This window comes from Patella vulgata, chromosome 8, assembly GCF_932274485.2.
Source record: "Patella vulgata chromosome 8, xgPatVulg1.2, whole genome shotgun sequence".
In the NCBI taxonomy this organism is placed as follows: Eukaryota; Metazoa; Mollusca; class Gastropoda; family Patellidae; genus Patella; species Patella vulgata.
In genome coordinates this window covers 5,060,818-5,079,894 of record NC_065886.2, presented here as the reverse complement: position 1 = coordinate 5,079,894, position 19,077 = coordinate 5,060,818, and the positions used below count along the sequence as shown (strand labels likewise).

The 19,077-nt window shown below is 37.6% G+C and overlaps 1 protein-coding gene across 1 annotated transcript; it reads right to left on the bottom strand.

The window, feature by feature from the left end:
* Positions 1-4,573: 4,573 nt before the first annotated feature.
* Positions 4,574-14,747, bottom strand: LOC126829403 (uncharacterized). Its single transcript, XM_050559230.2, has 7 exons — positions 14,467-14,747; positions 13,397-13,696; positions 11,890-12,210; positions 11,224-11,514; positions 8,813-8,947; positions 7,561-8,073; positions 4,574-5,806 (listed from the first exon to the last, which is right to left on the bottom strand). The coding sequence occupies exons 4-7, from the start codon at positions 11,486-11,488 to the stop codon at positions 5,739-5,741; spliced, it is 981 nt and encodes a 326-aa protein (XP_050415187.1). The 5' UTR covers positions 11,489-11,514; positions 11,890-12,210; positions 13,397-13,696; positions 14,467-14,747; the 3' UTR covers positions 4,574-5,738.
* Between the last annotated feature and the right edge of the window lie 4,330 nt (positions 14,748-19,077).

Here is a 19,077-nt window from a genome sequence, read left to right as displayed (position 1 = left end):
TCGTATTTCTCAGTAATAAAATAAATTACACCAATTAACGTGTGTTTGTATGTTTTTATGAAACAACGGATATCACAATTCACACCTTCTTCAATGTGTTAAACATATGTATACAGGATGTCAGCCTTCTCACCTGTATTAAACTAAAAGAAAACACTTTTATAGAGTTTCAGATTCTTTATTTCGTTCAATACAAAAGAAATGCCCGAGACGCGTATCCGAGTTGGTTCGTCATCTTCTTACCAGTGGCAAACCAGCTGAAAATAAATTGGACTTGCACCAAGTTTGCATCGACTATCCTTATGCCAACTATGTCCGTTTTACAGAACCAAGAAACGGCGTGTCCGATTACAACAAATCTTATAACACCTGAACGAGACCCTCAAATCAGTTAGAAACTCTACAACAAAATATAAACAATAATTCACGCTTGCCTCAGCCCGAGCTAACAATATTCGTGAAAAGGGAAGCGAAGTGCCTACAAGCACTGACTCTTCTATAATACCCGCACGGAGCTCGCAAATTAATTAAAAACATAATCCAACTCAAACGCTACCAAAGACGAAAATCTACCCTGGAACCCCTGCTTGTTCCAAGCGGAATAGGTGATCACTCCTGTAGGATCCCGTGGAATGCTTACTTCAAAGTGAAATAATTAATACTCCAGTTGAGGTCCGCACCCCCCCCCCCCCGATCGTTCCAATAAGACTGAATCTGACAGGCCTTATATACCCGCTTATACGCTATGCAACTGGGAAATGCACGTGCATTTAGATCTCACTCTCCCATCGGTTGATTTTATGAGACATAGACCAATAGAAAGTTCCAAACTACAAGTCGACGGCATATTCACAAACAAACCCCATTACAAGTTCGACGCAACATGAAGCAATATGAATAGATAACTATGCGTGGAACAAATAATAAACGGCAAGTTCTTGCTATTGTTATGATCTATAAAATACGAAACCACCACATTATGTAAGATTTAGATACAGAGACAATTTAAGAGACAAATTAATAAAAATTAAAGATACATTATGTAACATTTAGAAAAAGAGCTGGCCATTCTTACTATAATAGCTCAAACATTGATAATGTAAGATGAAAATATTGAAAATTTCATTCAAATTACTTCATTCTGAGGTAAGTTATCACTGTTTGTAGTTTTGACAAGATGTGTGCATTGTGGTAACCATTGCACTGGTATATTGCTTTCCCATTTTTAAATTAAATTGTTAAATGGCGAACCGTTCTAATCGATATAGTTAAATTCTCGAGTATTCAATGGCATCGAGAGTTGATTTTGGTCTGGATAAGTTAATTAATGTATATATAATTAATAATTTAGATAATACATGTATATAAAAGTTTGAACGAGAATTACCATAAGTTGAAGTTCAATCTTGATTCTATCAGTCAATCAATGAGGGATTAAGTAAGATAGCGAGAAAGAGAGAGAGAGAGAAATGGGGTTCAACCTAGGTCATTTCGGGACCAACATGTGGTTTAATTTTATTTCAATAATTCGCTTGCGCGTATGGGTCTTTAGCAGTGGGAGGGAACCGGAGGACCCGGAGAAAACCCACTAGGTTGGACAGGCTACCCTACTCCTTGTCACGTACAACCGGGAATTCGAAACCACGCCAGTTGACTTAATGACAGGCTTTATGATACACCACGCACGTGCTAACCATTCGGCCAGCCAACCCCACAAGTAAGATAGCAATGCGCATACGTGAGTCAGTCTTTAAAGAATACTGGTGCTTGTCTAGAAGTGTTGGTAATTAAAATTATTCATTTTAGTGAGGATTTTAATGCCAAGAGGATAGCTTTTGTTTCAAGAATGTTTATGAGCAATGTCCCTTCCTGTGAAGACCAATTTCCACCAACAAAAATGGCATCAGCAAAAGAGAGAGAGAGAGAGAAATGGGGTTTAACGTCCACTCGACACAAACTAGTTCATTTCGGGACTAACATATGTTTTTTTAATTTTATTTACATAATTCGCTTGCGCGTAGGGGTCTTTAGCAGTGGGGGGAAACCGGAGGACCCGGAGAAAACCCACGAGGTTGGACAGGCGACCCTACTCCTTGCCACGTACAACCGGGGATTCGAAACCACGCAAGTCGACTCAATGGCAGACTTTATGACACAGCGCGCACGCTAACCATTCAGCCACCCCCACCCCCCTGGCTTCAGCAAAAGAACCCCATCCAGATTTACTTGAATCTGTTTGAATATTATAGACCGGCTTTGGCATAACAGTCGTTTTTTTCTGAGTTACTGATGTGTTCATTCCACCACTGAATTTCATTCCTAGTATTCTCATCAAGAATCATACTTGCATCAAAGTTCCACTGATTGGGTCTAAGGTATCTGATTTTACAGAGCTCGAGATATTTAAAATGGAGGAAGCCATATATTGTGGCTGGAACTGCAGAGTTATAAAGGCCAATTAATGTTGCTATTTCCCGGATGGATGGTGACATTCTTTTCAGAATTTCATAACCATACTTAGTAATATTCATAGGATTTTCATCCGGTCATTGTACAGTCATTTGTTCTGAATTAATAATGAAACCTAGGCATGTAATTCGTTTTGAGGGTGTAAGAGCCGACTTTTCACAATTTATATAGCACCCCAAGGATTCTAGTTCGCTATATTAATTGACACTCTATTTCTAGTGCTGAGTCAGCTTGAACGTTAATATCATCCATGTACATAACACAAAGAATACCATTTTGACGAAAGTATGCCATAACTTTGGAAATAATGGACCCCATTGGAAATAAGCAACGGATATTATATTTATGGGCTATCCTAAGTAAAGGTCTCTTCATGACACCATACCAATCATATTTCTCTATGCTTGTCTCATTTCTCATCCCAATTATACAATGTAGCACATAGTTCTTATTTTCATATACATATCTGTATTTATTGTTGTCACTTTCCCAGTTGTGCAATGCGGCACTAGTTCTTATTATAATACATTAATTTATTGTCATGTTGTAACATTTACTTGAAGAATAAATAAATAAATACATAAATAAATAACCGGTCTCATTATTTTCGTAAAAACCCTAGGACTACAAGACAATCAGAAGGGCATGCAAGTGTACTGGAATATATTTCCATTCCATCTGAAAAGAAGTTTCTTTCGGCTATTATCAGTCACATTCACAGAATGAAAGGCGTTTTCCAAATCAATTGATGCCAAACATGAATTGGGTTTAATCATGTCACAGGCAGTTTGAAGACTTTCCATTTTAAAATCTTGGTATTTCATAGTCTTATTCATTTCTTTTAAGTTTAGAATAAGTCTGTATTTATCATTTTTCTTTTGTCGAATACAGATGTTTGATATGAATTCATCTTGTTCTGAATCCAAGCGTTCAATAACATGTCTATTTACAATCTGATTAAAATACAGATCTGACCAGTTGTAGCGATAGGTCGCGTCACAGGTCATACGAGCGGTTTTTGACCTATGACGTCAGACATTTGATAAACCAAACAGCATTGATATGTTACTAGTGGATAACCCACAGTTCCGTGCAAAATACGCCTAAAGCTCGCCGTAACAGACTGTTTCATTGGCTAATCCCTCGAACACGTCAATGATAACAACTCTTCCTGATCCTAGTGTAGTAAAGACAAGTAAAACTATATTTTGTACTATAAAAACGAAACGAAATAGGATCTGTGTTTTAATCAGATTGGTCTATGTAGTAAAGAATCAATTTCATCACTAATAATACTAGTTTCAGTTTGATTCGACATAGGGTGTTGGTTGAATGGCCGAATGGTTAGCACGTGCGCGCTGTATCATGAGGTCTGTCATTGAGTCAACTGGCGTGGTTTCGATTCCCCGCTTGTACGTGACAAGGAGTGGGGCCCCGACTGTTCAACCTCGTGTGGTTTGTCCTGGTCCTCCGGTTTCCTCCCGCTGCTAATGACCCCTACGCGCAAGCGAATTAAATTAACAAAAGACATTAGATTAGGAATATAAAACAATTTGCATTTATCGTCTGTTCATGTTAGATATTTTATCATGGGTTTCTGTTCCAAGCTTTTGGCACTTATCAGTTAAATCAGACAACTTTACCCAGGAGTTAGCTCTTGAATCATAATCAAGCCATTTAACTCTATATTCCCAATACTATCTTAAGAATCTTTTATATTTCAAAAGTTTTTAAGTGGTGATCATTTTGTGACAAATTAGGATCATTATCAGTATAGGTGCAAAATCAGGTTCAGGTAAAAGATTATCATCAACCTCTCCATAATATAACAGGGTCTCCTGTTTCTCGGAATCTTAACTAAAGATAAAATCCAAATTTTAGTAGATGGTTCAAATTTGATTGGCTAAGCACTAAAATCAATTTAATATTATCCAATTGAATTACTGAAATCTGGATTTTATCTTAGATAAAATTTTGTAAAACAGGCCCCTGGTTCTACGCTATCGATATTACATGGTGGTGTAGGGTGTAGGGTAAATAACCATGTTTAAGACAATTGGTATTCACTCTATTCCTAACTAAGTATCCGTCACTTTTGCGGCGCAGTTTCACATGAACATCAGAGAGTTTTTGAATTATATTATATGGACCAGACCAAGGCCTGAGTACGTTTCTTGCTTGTCCACCAACTAAAACAGGTTTATATAAAAAAAAATACTGTGTCACCATCTGAAAATGTAGGGGGGGGGGGAAGCTTGGCTATCTGCATGGCTTTAGCGGGAAATGTTAATCATTGAACTCCGTCAAGACATTCACCTAATGAACATCAACATCAAGTTTAAACATTCTACCTCAATTAAAAGCAGAGTTGTCATGTTCGTTCCAAAGTCTTGACCAATCAAATTGCTTAGCCTACGCAGAAAATTCTCATCAAACATAGTTGCGGTAATGATATAATGAATCTATACTCGGAGTTTCATAGCTCTCACTTAATTATAACCAAAGTTATCGTGTCCAAAAGCAATCAAATTGCTAATCTCTGCTAACCATAAGCAGATACGGACAATGTTTATCATCTAACTCCGTCACGGTATTCACCTAATGAACGCCTATACACCAAGTTTTAACAACACTCCACCTCAATTTAAAGTTATTTTGTTTCAAAGTGTCGACCAATCAATTTATTTATCGCTCTGCTTACCCTGAGCCGAGAATGTTCATTATAGAACTTAGTCAACGTTTGGATGTAATGAAACTATACACCAAGTTTGATCACTCTCACTTTATCAGAACTAAAGTTATCGTGTCCCAAAGCATCAAATTGCTTATCTCTGCTTACCCTAAACAGAAAATGAAATGCTCATCTTCGAACCCCATCAAGGCATTGACCTAATAAACACCTACACCAAGTTTGAACATTATAGCTCAATTAGAGAGAGAGTTATTGTGCCCCAAAAAGTGTGACGGAGAGACAGACAGACCGACGAACCCATTTTAATAGCCCCCTGCTGCTTTCTTCGAAAAGCGGGCGACAAAAACATCTTAACACTTAAAAGCTGATTTACCAGCATGTTTGGGGGACTAAAGCAGGGGGACCTCACCACACACAAACGATTACACACTACCCTAAAGATAGTACACAATATCCAGGCAATGCACACAACAAACCCACATATCAGATCAAATAAATGGACCCAGTATATAATCATTGGAGATTAAAGGAATTTCGATGTGTGAGAAAATTTGATATTTTCTCTTCGTTTGCTTGGTTATGTTCTAAGATTTGCATAAGCAGGATTCTCGTCCTTGTTCACATTAACATACGATTCAGTGGAATCTGTAACGAAGATGGTAAAATTTTAAAATATTCTACCGCAATTAAAAGCAGAGTTGTTATGTTCCAAAGTCTTGACCAATCAAATTGATTGGCCTAAGCAGAAAATTCTCATCGAACCTAGTCAAGGTAATGATATAATGAATCTATACTCAAAGTTTCACAGCTCTCACTTAATTATAACCAAAGTTATCGTGCCTCAAATTAATGACATTGTTTATCTCTGCTTTCCTAAGCGGACAATGTTCATCATCTTACTCCGTCAAGACCCCCGTCAAGGTATTCACCCAACGAACGCCTACACCAAGTTTGAACAACATTCCACCACAATTAGAAGAAGAAGTTATTGTGTTTCAAAGTCTCGACCAATCAAGCTTAATATGAGAGAGGGGGGGGGGGGGATGCCAGTCACCTTTGATGCCTGTTGTTTTTACTACGTGGCTACGTGTATAGTTATTTATAGTGACCAACAGGCATCATGTACACTGTTTATGACAGGCACTCTCACAAGCTATGAAATGTTTTTTACAAATATAATTGCAATTTTTTAATTTACACTCACTATTTACAACATGATGTCGTAGATCTATATCTGGTAAAGTGCTAATCAATTCTAAGTATGGAAGATTCCCGGCTTTAATAGCTCAGTGAAATATTTTTTTTAGCGCGCGCGCGAGAGAGAGAGAGAGAGAGCGAGAGAGAGAGAGAAAGAGTTTAACATCCACTCGACACAGACAAACTAGGCCATTTCAGGACTAACATATGGTTTAATTTATTTCAATAATTCGCTTGCGGATAAGGGTATTTAGCAGTGCGAGGAAACCGGAGTGCCCAGAGAAAACCTACGAGGTTGGACTAAACTTAATAAGGGCCGATAAATAGAGCACTTAATGCGCATACTAATATAACTCGAGAATTGACAGAAGTATGAATTTAGCCTGCCTCCATTTAATAAAATTTTATAAGGTTTATTTAATCTTTATGCGCATGGCGATGTGAAACAGAGTAGCACCGTATTAAATAATAGTATACTAATTATTGGATATGGCGGTCATTCGGGTTGGGGTCTATTATTGGATATGGCGGTCATTCGGTTGGGGTCTATTTTTGGATATGGCGGTCATTCGGGTTGGGGTCTATTCTTGAAGTACTTAAAGATGGGTTCCCAGAAAAGTATTTATCGGGTGGTTATTTCCAATAAAAGTATGGCAATTTTGGTATATATGGAAAGTAGAAATATCCAATCTTACTAGAAAAATACTGGATTCCCCGAAAAACACTCATGGAGCGTATACAGGACAAAAATGTAAGGGTTCCCCTAATCAACAGCCCGACAATTAGGAACTTCTGCACGCGTGATGTCAAAGGTCTCACGCGAACATTGAGTGCTTGATGTACAAGTTGATAAACTTTATGAAGAGTTAGACGTACAATACTTTCTGAGATAAAAATGACGGAAAAAGACGCGGGTTATGGATAATCCGAGAATTTAATTAGGATTCGATATTTGTAATAAATAGTAAGCGATTAAAGACAACATCGTCTTATGTATGCAATGAATTCTCCTCTGACTCCCAAGACGTGACGTAAACATGACCTGGTTTGATCGAATTTTAATAGCAGGGCATTCCTTCGCAATTATGACAAATTAATTAGTTTGAATATGTTTTTGTTCCATATATACCATTAAATCACCCAGTTTTTACGCGGGAACCCATCTTTAAGGCATGGAGAAAAGTATGAAATAGCACATTTACCCTCTTCTACATACACGTGATCTCTGGTTTTACCATCTACTGTATTCAGATCATCATATACTGTAGTTTGAGTTTTACCATCTACTGTATTCAGATCATCATATACTGTAGTTTGAGTTTTACCATCTACTGTATTCAGACCATCATATACTGTAGTTTGAGTTTTACCATATACTGTATTCAGACCGTCATATACTATAGTTTGAGTTTTACCATCTCCGGTATTCAGACCGTCATATACTGTAGTTTGAGTTTTACCATCTACTGTAATCAGACCGTCATATACTGTAGTTTGAGTTCTATCATCTACTGTATTCAGACCATCATATACTGTTGTATGATGGAGTCCATCTACGGTAGTTTGTTCTCGATGCTGAAGTGGGTCATAATTCTGGTTTTCTGTAGTAGATGATTGTAGATTAACATAATGTTGTAGACCTTGGTAACTTGTATCATCTACACCAGTAGCTGCTGTTCTTGTGTCCAGATGTAGACCGTCATATGTTGACGATTCTTAAATATACAGGTAAAGAATAATATATATATATATTTCAAAGTTTTTCTAAATTCAACTCTCAGGTTTATATACCAAAAATACTAAGATTTGGATGGGAAAATCTATATTTTAAATACATTTACATATTTGCCAGGATCTTTCGGCCTTACGGCGGCGTCCTCGGGGCTATGTACAAAAGACAATAACGTCGCTTAGTTTACATAATAATACCCAATCAGGTACGTTTAAGTGTACATAACAGTATAAATAACGTTAATTTAATTTATAAAGGAAATGAAATTAAATCAAATAAGGTTTAAACGTCCTACTGTTCTGTTCCGATTTGAGCATACGCTATGGGTCACAATGTGACCGGACAGCGGCACTACGGCCTAATCTTATATCCATATCCAACTGTCAAGGGATCTTTTACGTGCATGCCAATGTGTACACGGGAGCTCGGATTTTCGTCCCATCCGAACGACTATACGTTGTCCCTTGCCAGGACATCTGTCGTGCATCACTTACAATCGGGAACCACCCCGGAAAAACCTGATGAACATTCTTGGCCGACGACGGGGTCGTACATAGGGCCTCCGGGTTAGGGAGCCAATGGGTTACAACATCAGTTAATAAGGATAGGCGTATATATGTAAGCACACGGGAATAGAAACGTGTGACAAACCGACCGTTGGTGGCCTGGACAGTAACTTACAAGGGCCTTGAATTTAAGATTATAATAAAATAAACACAAACCTTCTTTCTCCATCCCCTGTCTTCGTTTCCAAACCATAATAAAAACCACTACAGCCACGACAATAATAACAATAACAATTGTTGTTACAATTCTAGCTATTAAACCTCCATTCGTTCCTGTTGGTGTGTGGGGCCCTGACGTAAGTAAACATAGAATTAAAGATGCATTATGTAAGATTTAGATAAAGAGCCAGTCGTTCTGTCTATAATAGTTCATAAATAGATAATGAAAAGGGAATATATTGAAAATGTCAGTCAAATTTCTTCATTCTGAGCGAAGTTATGACTACTTGAAGATATTCATTGATACTGTTGTTACAATGATACACCAAGTCTCGATTATCCATTATTGAACTAAATGGAGATCGTTCTTCAATCCGCCCCAAATCACAACCATCCGATAGTCTAGAGAGTTGATTATCGGCTTGGCATGTGAATAAATATCTCATTAACAATTAATATAACATTTGAGCCCGGGGGGGGGGGGTGGATGGCTGAATGGTTAGTTGTGCTCGCTGTATCATAAAGCCTGTCATTGAGTCAACTGGCGTGGTTTCGATTCCCCGGTTGTACGTGACAAGGAGCAGGGTCGCCTGTCCAACCTCGTGGGTTTTCTCCGGGTCCTCTGGTTTCCTCCCACAGCTAAAGACCCCTACGCGCAAGCGAATTATTGAAATAAAATTAAACCCTGTGTTAATCCCGAAATGACCTAGTTTGTGTCGAGTGGACGTTAAGCCCCATTTCTCTTTCTCTCACACACATTTGAGGCCCAAAGAAAAGATCTACAATGCTGCATCTTTAATGTTTTGTGAATTTGTAATTGGTAGCGGCGGAAATTAAATCAGGGTGCTTTAATTTTAATTCGATAATAAGAGTAAAATGTCCATAAAATGAATAGCAAAATCATAATAAAAGTACGTTGGACTAACCCCAAATACTAGTATGTTGGACTAACCCAAAATAATTGTAAGTTGGACTTAACCAAAATAATAGTAAATTGGACTCAACCCATATAATTGTAAGTTGGACTAAACCAAAATAATAGTAAGTCGGATTCAACCAATATAATAGTAAGTTGGCCTCAACCAAAATAATTGTAAATTGGACTAGCCCAAAATAATTATAAGTTGAACTCAACCAATATAATTTTAAGTTGGATTCAACCAAAATAATTGTAAGTTGGACTAACCCAAAATAATTGTAAGTTGGATTCAACCAAAATAATTGTAAGTTGGACTATCCCAAAATAATTGTAAGTTAGACTAACCAATATAATTGTAAGTTGGACTCAACCAATATAATAGTAAGTTGGACTAACCCAAAATAATTGTAAGTTGGATTCAACCAAAATAATTGTAAGTTGGACTAACCCAAAATAATTGTAAGTTAGACTAACCAATATAATTGTAAGTTGGACTCAACCAATATAATAGTAAGTTGGACTCAACCAAAATAATTGTAAGTTGGACCAAAATAATAGTAAGTTGGACTCAGCCAAAATAATTGTAAGTTGGACTAACCCAAAATAATTGTAAGTTGGACTAACCCAAAATAATTGTGAGTTGGACTTAACCAATATAATAGTAAGTTGGACTAACCCAAATTAGTTGAAGTAAACATACGAGCGTAATACCGAATAATGAAGACGCATCGGGTGTTCCAGAAGGAGTAAGACGGTTACCCTGTGTAGGGTTTTGGCCGAACAAACAACGTCAACAACATCGTCATCAAATGAGAAAGTATATTATAATAATCACAAACATCTGACAAACAGATTACCAGTTATCAACAGTTCATGACACACATGATATATAAGATAAAGGCCGACAAACGGCGACAGACGACGAACGTGTCTTCCCTACTATTCCGCCATAGCTGTCCCACAGTGCAGCGTCGCACGTGCAGCTTAACATATTACCGTAAAGTTATTAAAGAGATGTACAATGCATAACTGTATAAAGCAATACCCACACCTGTCAGTAATGAGGTGCTTAGAATATGGTATAGTAATCTACAGCCAGTATCATGTGATCAGCCATGTCCGCCTGTCAGTCGTTACCTTATTGTACAACATAGACACAATAATCTTAAAGACCGTCTTCAGTAGCCCAGTAGTTGCAGATTGCACAACCCAACTTCTCAAATACATACCTACCATATATTAGTCTCCAGATGACTGGGTTTGAACCCAAATCTTCTTGAATTGAACCCAGTTTTTCTTGGATTGGACCCAATTTCTCTTCAATTGAACCCAATTTCTCTTCAATTGAACCCAATTTCTCTTGGATTGAACCCATATCCCCTTGGATATTGTATCTAAGTATCATATTGTATCCAAGTACCATATTTAAAATTTCTGTTTTTATTTAGTTCAACCAATTTTAATTAGTCTTTGTATCTAGTCTACCTACCTATCTTTAAAGTTTGTATTGTCGATATCAGATAAACTGGTTGACTATTACCATATTTATTTCTAGCTATAACTCTAATATAATATGGTGTATCAGCTTGTAGATTCTTTATACAATAATCAGGTTTAGATTCTGGTAGAGGTGTAGAACTAGTCCAGGTTTTATTATCTACTGAATGTTGAACAATAAATTCCTGTTGATCTCCACCATTAAATCCTGGTGTCCATGTAATACAGATACTGTCATGACTTGGTGGTGATGACATGATGTTAGAAGGTAGATCAGGTTTAGCTGAAAGTGGAATGAAATGGGGTTTAACGTCCTACTTTTCTGCTCCCACTGGGATAATGAAGACGGGCATACGCCTTACGATGTGCTATGGGGACGGGGCGGCCGACTCGTATATCTAATTACAGCTTTTAAGGGCTCTTTTTCGACAACTCGAACGTGTAGATAGTCATCGGTTTTCGTACCATACGAACGACTAGACACTGTCTTTCCGTCGTCCTGCACCACAGAGCTGTAACTTGGTACTTTAGTTCCGTAGCACCAGGTCATTAGATACATTGACTGTATACGATGCATAGAAGATGGTATACTAACATTGAGCTACAACTTGATACATTAACTATATATGATGTATAGAAGGTGTTATATTATACTTACATTGATGTTTAACCTGATACTCTAGGTCTGTATAACCAATATTATTAGATACATTGACTATATATGATGTATAGTAGATGTTGGATGTAATGTTGATATTTAATGTTGATCTATAAGTGTTGATGGATGTACTGGTATCATTCTGTTTAAAGACATCACCATTATAGATAGGTTCAACATCTCCAGTAGTTATATTATTATAATACCAGGTGAAAGTTGGTGGTGGATAGGATATAACATCAGCTACAAGTTGTACTATATCTCTTATATCACCACTAACTATAGATGTTGTTATAACTCTAGTATCTTGTCTAGGTGAATCTACAATATTAGGGACATAACATCAGCTACCAGCAGTACTGCCGTAGTGCCGTTTCTTGCGATTATAGCTTATTCCAACACTAAGGACGATAACTCGGAATAAATTAAAGTTAAAATTGTACTTTTAATAACCGAGTGTTTAAAACTGGGTAACGGTCACAATAACGAGATAGGTATTAAAATAACTATATAATAGTGTTAAATTGCACATAAGAAACAGATGTTTAAATACAGAAGATGATATGGACAGGGCAAGAACGAGTGTTAAAAGACTAGAAACATTGGTGAGATATTAAGAAACCTTGTATTGCAATTTGTTCTATGTTGCTATAAATTGAACGTAGATTGACTGGGCAATATTATAGATACCTGTTATATTACCACTAAGTATAGTTAGTGAGACATATCAAATACACCTGATAATCAAAATCAATATATGTGTTTCAGTAAATATGTTAAGCTCACAGAGAGAGGGTGCGTGTATATATTCAAAATCTCTAGGTAGAGACAGATTCCTAGGTAGAGGCAGATCACTAAGTAGAGACAGATCACTAAGTAGAGACACATCACTAGGTAGAGACAGGTCACTAGGTAGAGACAGGTCACTAGGTAGAGACACATCACTAGGTAGAGACACATCACTAGGTAGAGACAGGTCACTAGGTAGAGACAGGTCACTAGGTAGAGACAGGTCACTAGGTAGAGACAGATCACTAGGTAGAGACAGATCCCTAGGTAGAGGCAGATCACTAAGTAGAGACAGATCACTAAGTAGAGACACATCACTAGGTAGAGACAGGTCACTAGGTAGAGACAGATCACTAGGTAGAGACACATCACTAGGTAGAGATAGGTCATTAGGTAGAGACAGGTCACTAGGTAGAGACAGGTCACTCTACGTAGAGACAGGTCACTAGGTAGAGACAAATCACTCTAGGTAGAGACAAATCACTCTAGGTAGAGACAGGTCACTCTAGGTAGAGACAAATCCCTCTAGGTAGAAACAGATCACTCTAGGTAGAGACAGATCACTCTAGGTAGAAACAGATCACTAGGTAGAGACAAATCACTAGTTAGAGATAGATCCCTAGTTAGGGACAGCGTCGTACGTGCTGAGCCACCACGGCTGCCTATTTCAGTCGTGCCGTACAACAAGTAGTACCTGTACATTGTAATATATACTTACATTTTGTAATTATTGCTATAGAATCTGTTTTAGATGTACCATAACCATTAGTAGCTGTACATAGTAGTATTTTATTATGATCCGATATATCGGCTGTATATTGTAATATACTGGTAGTAGTTCCATCAGAGTTATTACTTGTAGTTCCACTTCCTAGATTATTCCCGCCATTAATAGACCACGTGATAGTAGCATGAGGATATGATACACCAGTTGTACAGATGATATCGATGGTCTGGTTTACAATAATCTTTGCTATGGGGGTGAGTTGGATTTTAACAGAAGGTACTGGTTTTATTACTGCAATATACAATATAATATAACAGAGTATACACCTTGAACAAGCACTGGTCTGTCATTGAGTCAACTGGCGTGGTTTCAATTCCCCGGTTGTACGTGACAAGGAGTAGGGTCGCCTGTCCAACTCTTGGGTTTTCTCCGGGTTCTCCGGTTTCCTCCCACTGCTAAAGACCACTACGCGCAACCGAATTATTGAAATAAAATTGAACCATATGTTAGTCCCGAAATGACCTCGTTTGTGTCAAGTGGACGTTAAACCATATTTCTCTCTCTCTCTATCTCTCCCTCTCCCTCTCTCTCTCTCTTGATATACTCAACAGGAAGTATATTAACTCTAGTTTCATTTTCTTCTTAAAATGTCGATAGTTTGTGAACTGTTCGACCAAACTGTTCAATCTAAACAGAGGGGTGGTTTGACGACCCTGAGTTATCCTCCACCCCGTATTTGAGAAAGTTTATCGAGATTGTCCGGCGTTGCGCCCCCCCCCCCACCTACCCACCCCCTTGCTTGTCAGTGTCTTGGCAAGGGACAGATATGGCTGTTCGGGTTGGACGAAAAACCGAGGTCTCGTGTACACATTAGAGTAGAGTACACGTAAACGATCCCTTGGCAGTTGGAATTCGATATAAGAGTAGGCCGTAGCGCCGCTATCCGAACAAAATGTTCCCATAGCCTGCTGTTTGATGTATGCCCGTCTTCATTAATCTAGTCGAAACACTACAATCGGACGTTAAACCCCATTTCATTTTGTTTTGTAAACTAGTATTACCTTTAACATCAACGGTGATATTCTGTTGAGAACCAGCCAATGCTCCTGTACAAGTCCAATATCCACTATCTCTATCTTTAGATACATTAGCTATATTAACCGATACATTATTACCACTTTTATTCACTGTATAGTAGTTGGCGTAGTTATAGGCAGGTCTATTGACTTGGTCGGGAGTTATCGAACATTGTAAAGTCGGTTCAATAGGACATGTTGTTACTGGTACTGTTCTAGTTATGTAAACAATAATAGAATCACTACAAGTTATAGATGCTGGTTGACCTTGTATCCATACAGGTGGGTTTAATATAATACATCTTGCACCTGTAATTATAGATATAGATGGATCTTATACAGGGGTTCTATGGGGTCGCTGAGACTTTCAACTGGTTTGCTCAGTTGCTGTGGGGTAGCATTGAGTTTCAATGAGTAAGTTTCTTCTTCTGAAATGCTCGCAAAACGCGTTCCCGGCAGTCCATTTTTAGAATGCTCTTGTGTCGGGGTGGGGGGGCGCACTTTGGGAGGTGGGGGGCTTGTGAGTAGGCTGCTATTTTCAGACAGGCGCTTATGGTAATCCCTAGTTATTATTGCAACCCCCATGGTGTAATATGCATAAATTAAATGTTTTCTCCTATTATATGCGGGGTTGATTTTGTCCTTTTAAAGAGAGCCCCAACCCATTGTTCGTATAATGTGGTAAAAACTAACGTAGTTTCGATTCCCCGCTTGGACGTGACAAGGAGTGGGATCGTGGGTTTTCTCCGGTTTCCTTCCACTGCTAAGGATTGAGCCATATGTGTTAGTCCCGAAATGACCTAGTTTGTGTCGATTTGATGTATACTCTTTCTCTCTCTCTCTCTCTCTCTCTCTCTCTCTATCTATCTATCTCTCTCTCTCGCTGGCTCTATATACACTATTTATTTTCGTGTCACTAATTGATCAATGAGTAATATACGTTTACTTACATAAAACATCAAGTTGTACAGGTGTAGATAATCTACCTGTACCAACACTATTTCTACCTGTACAGGTATAACTTCCGCTATCTGATCTCTCAACTGATTCTATTCTATATATAGATGAACTTTGACCTGTTATAATGTTACCATCTTTACTCCATGTATAACCAGTAGATGGTACTGGTGGATCAGCTTCATCAACAGAACAGGTTAACATGAGTTGTGCCCCTTGTGTAACCTTATATGGACTGGTTGATGGTTCTAGATGTACCACTGGTCGAACTGGAACAGAAATATTGTAAAGGTGATTAATGTACTTATACAGACTGGTTGATTGTTCTATATACTGGATGATCTAGAATACTATTATTCTGATAACGGATGGTCTAGAATATAAATATTGTAAAGATGATTAATGTACTGATACAGACTGGTTGATTGATCTATATACTGGATGATCTAGAATCAAAATATAACATTGGTAATTATGGTGCTGTCTATATTCTGGTTGATATTTCTATATGGAATATAAATATAGTATTGGTAGTTATTATAATGAGTAATATAGTGGATATTATTGATAAAAGACGTTAATATTTAAATAAAAACTGATTAAAATACAGATCTATATTTCGTTTCGTTTCTTTATTTAATGGCCTTCACAACATGAAGATCTGACTGGTTGTAATGAGAACCGGTTTTGACCCTATAACTTCATCAACCAATCAGCGTTAATATTTCAAGTGGGTATTCGGGATATACAATTTTTTTTAGATTTGTTTTTTATCGCTAAAATATTTTTAAAATGCAACCTTGTCATTAGCCACCAGGGCCTAATACTTGTGCATTATTTTAGTGCCACGCCAATGACAAACCATAATTAAAAAAAATTCGGCGTAACTGTTCTTGAATACGACTCAAGGTATGTAACAAATTGAGAATATGTTTTAAGAAAACGTGTTATTTTGAGTTTTACCTTTAACATCGATAGTAATATTAGTTGTATTAATTCCAAGTCCTTCACAAGTCCAGACACCACTATCTCTAATTCTCGACACACTAGGTATATTAACAGACATACTAGTATTAGATTTACTGGCTGTATAGGTGTTGAATGCAAAAGTAATGGAGCATGGATGATTTGACAAATCAAGTCTACAAGATGCTACTTCTATACCAACTTTAAGTACTGACGTTCCACTAGTACCAGTACATGTAACTGATGCTGATTCACCTTGAATCCATGTAGATGGTTGTATATTTATACTTAGCACACCTGTAATTATAAATACAATTTATACCTAGCACACCTGTAAATACACATACAACCGACGGATTTAAAGACGAGAATCTGAATAAGACCGAAAGTGTACAAAAAAAGCAATTGTATAATTCCACAAATGTTGTCGTCGTCTTCAGAGAATCTTTACACTTACGTGTAGCTTCGAGATGACCCTAAATTGCCAAAAATGTTCATTGCCACTGTTGATACTTATTCCGAAAAGATCAGATCAGATCGCCAAGTTTACTGGTTAGCATACATGTGTTATGAGACGGAAGTACGCACATATATTGTTGACTGTCAAGAAGGGATGTTAAGTTCCGGGTAGATCAGTAGTGCCAGGGTCACGAGAGTGTGTAAACTATATATTGATGGAAAATTATTTGGAACACGTTATGAAGAGTAATCGCTCACATTATCATGATTTGGTATACCACAGGGATCTGTCTTAGGACCTATGTTTATGCACAGGGTTTAGTCGTGAAGATTAATCTTAACGGGATGATATAATATCATACATTGTACAACATCTAACTAACGTAAGTAAATCTAGACGAAAGGATTAATGTTAGGTTCCCACTATCACGAGTCGTGCTGCGATTGAAATCGTGGTTTTAATCGTGGAGTAATCGTGGTGGACCTGAAATGTCTTATCATATATTGAGGTCAGTAGTAGCAATCCTGTTGATCGTATCGAAACGTATCCGAACGTATCGTGGACTCAATAGAGACAATCATATCGTAACGCATCGCAATATGTGTTTACAACTTGATAAAACTTACCTTGTACCAAACACAGAAGACGAATAACACGGGACATGAGACACATAGACATTATTACTGTACAGTATGTTCACTTAGAAGACACGACCACAAAGAAACACACGACAGTCTTACTACACAGTCTCTTCATTGATAGATCTACACAGTTTAATAATAACATACATACTATTACCTATACTAGATCATTGATAGATTGACATAGTTTAACAATAACACACATATATATTACCTACACTAGATCATGGATGAATCGGATATATTACACTACAAACAGAGTTACTTTATAAATATTCTCATACTTAATCCATATATACAATAGATGATCAATATTGACGGCATGAAGACCACACCACAAGACAAACCTACGGACACCACACAATATACACAGCACAACTCAAACAACAAATGTAAGCATCTACTGTGGTGTGCAGTCCCAGGTCTGTTGTGATACTGGCTTCACTCAAAATGTAACATTAATAGACGCAATCCAAAATAGGGAGAATATTTCCTAAATCACACACGATCACTAAGTATTACAAATAATATTCTCTTAGTTAATTATTGTAACATTTACGATAATATTTAAAATATGTTACAAAATATAACACGGGTGTAATTTACTTCCTTCTTTCAACCTCTGACGTCATATCTTATATCTTCGATTGGCTTCAGTTCAGTTGATATCTACGTTCATTAATGTAATACTTTATGGTGGGATTTAGTGTAGACGGGGCTAGTATTCGATCAATCCTTTATTTCTAAAATAGGGTTTGATCAGTGATTCTCAGCCAGTGTGCTGCGAAATCTACCTAAGTGTGCCGCGAAATTTTGAACAGCACACTAATAAGAAAATGCGAAAAACCGCGTGATCCCAATTGCGTATTCACTGGTGTGCCTAGCTGTGTTTTTCTTTATTTAGTTTTGAGTTGTTCTATGTGTCTTGTCTGTGTCTACAGGTGTATGTCATCTTACTTATCATGTTTTTATTTTCTAAAATTCAAATACTTTTCATATATATTAAGCCAGGTGTGCCGCTATTTTTTCATGTGTTCCAAGGTGTGCCGTTGGCAAAAAATGGTTCAGAACCCCTGGGTTGGATAGACGGTTGGTCTCAGGCTTTCGCTGTTAATCATACGGCGAGTTTTCTATGCGAGCTCGCGTCTTCATTAGCCCAGTCGGAGCAGAACCCATTTCATTTCTATGCGAGCCAAGGTATTCCAATTTCTTCCACGTCCCGAAGGCCACATATTAGCCCCGAAAGGATCTAGTTAATCTTGAGTTAATCCCCCATAAAACAGTGTCTCGTCGTTCGGATGGGACGAAAAACCGAGGTCCCGTGTCCACATTGTCGGTACACGTAAAAGAACCCTTGGCAGATGGAATTCGATATAAGAGTAGACCGTTGTGCCGCTGTCCGGGCAAAATGTCCATAATAGCACACTGTATGGCGTATGTCAGCCTTGATTATCCCAGGCGGTGCAACATAGAGAAGTTAAACTCCATTTTATTCCATTTTTAAAACTATATAACACAATAGGGTCAAAGGGTAATTATTGAGACTCTGACATTGTCATTTCTCATATGTCT

What these genes read in the sequence shown, in the direction of transcription:
- LOC126829403 (XM_050559230.2), bottom strand. Translation starts at nt 11,488, where the DNA reads ATGTCATCACCACCAAGTCATGACAGTATCTGTATTACATGGACACCA. An exon ending in AATACAAACTTTAAAGATAG is followed by an intron (nt 8,948 to 11,223) that starts GTAGGTAGACTA and finishes TACTTACGTCAG; the next exon opens with GGCCCCACACACCAACAGGA. An exon ending in TCACGTGTATGTAGAAGAGG is followed by an intron (nt 5,807 to 7,560) that starts GTAAATGTGCTA and finishes TCTTCGTTACAG; the next exon opens with ATTCCACTGAATCGTATGTT.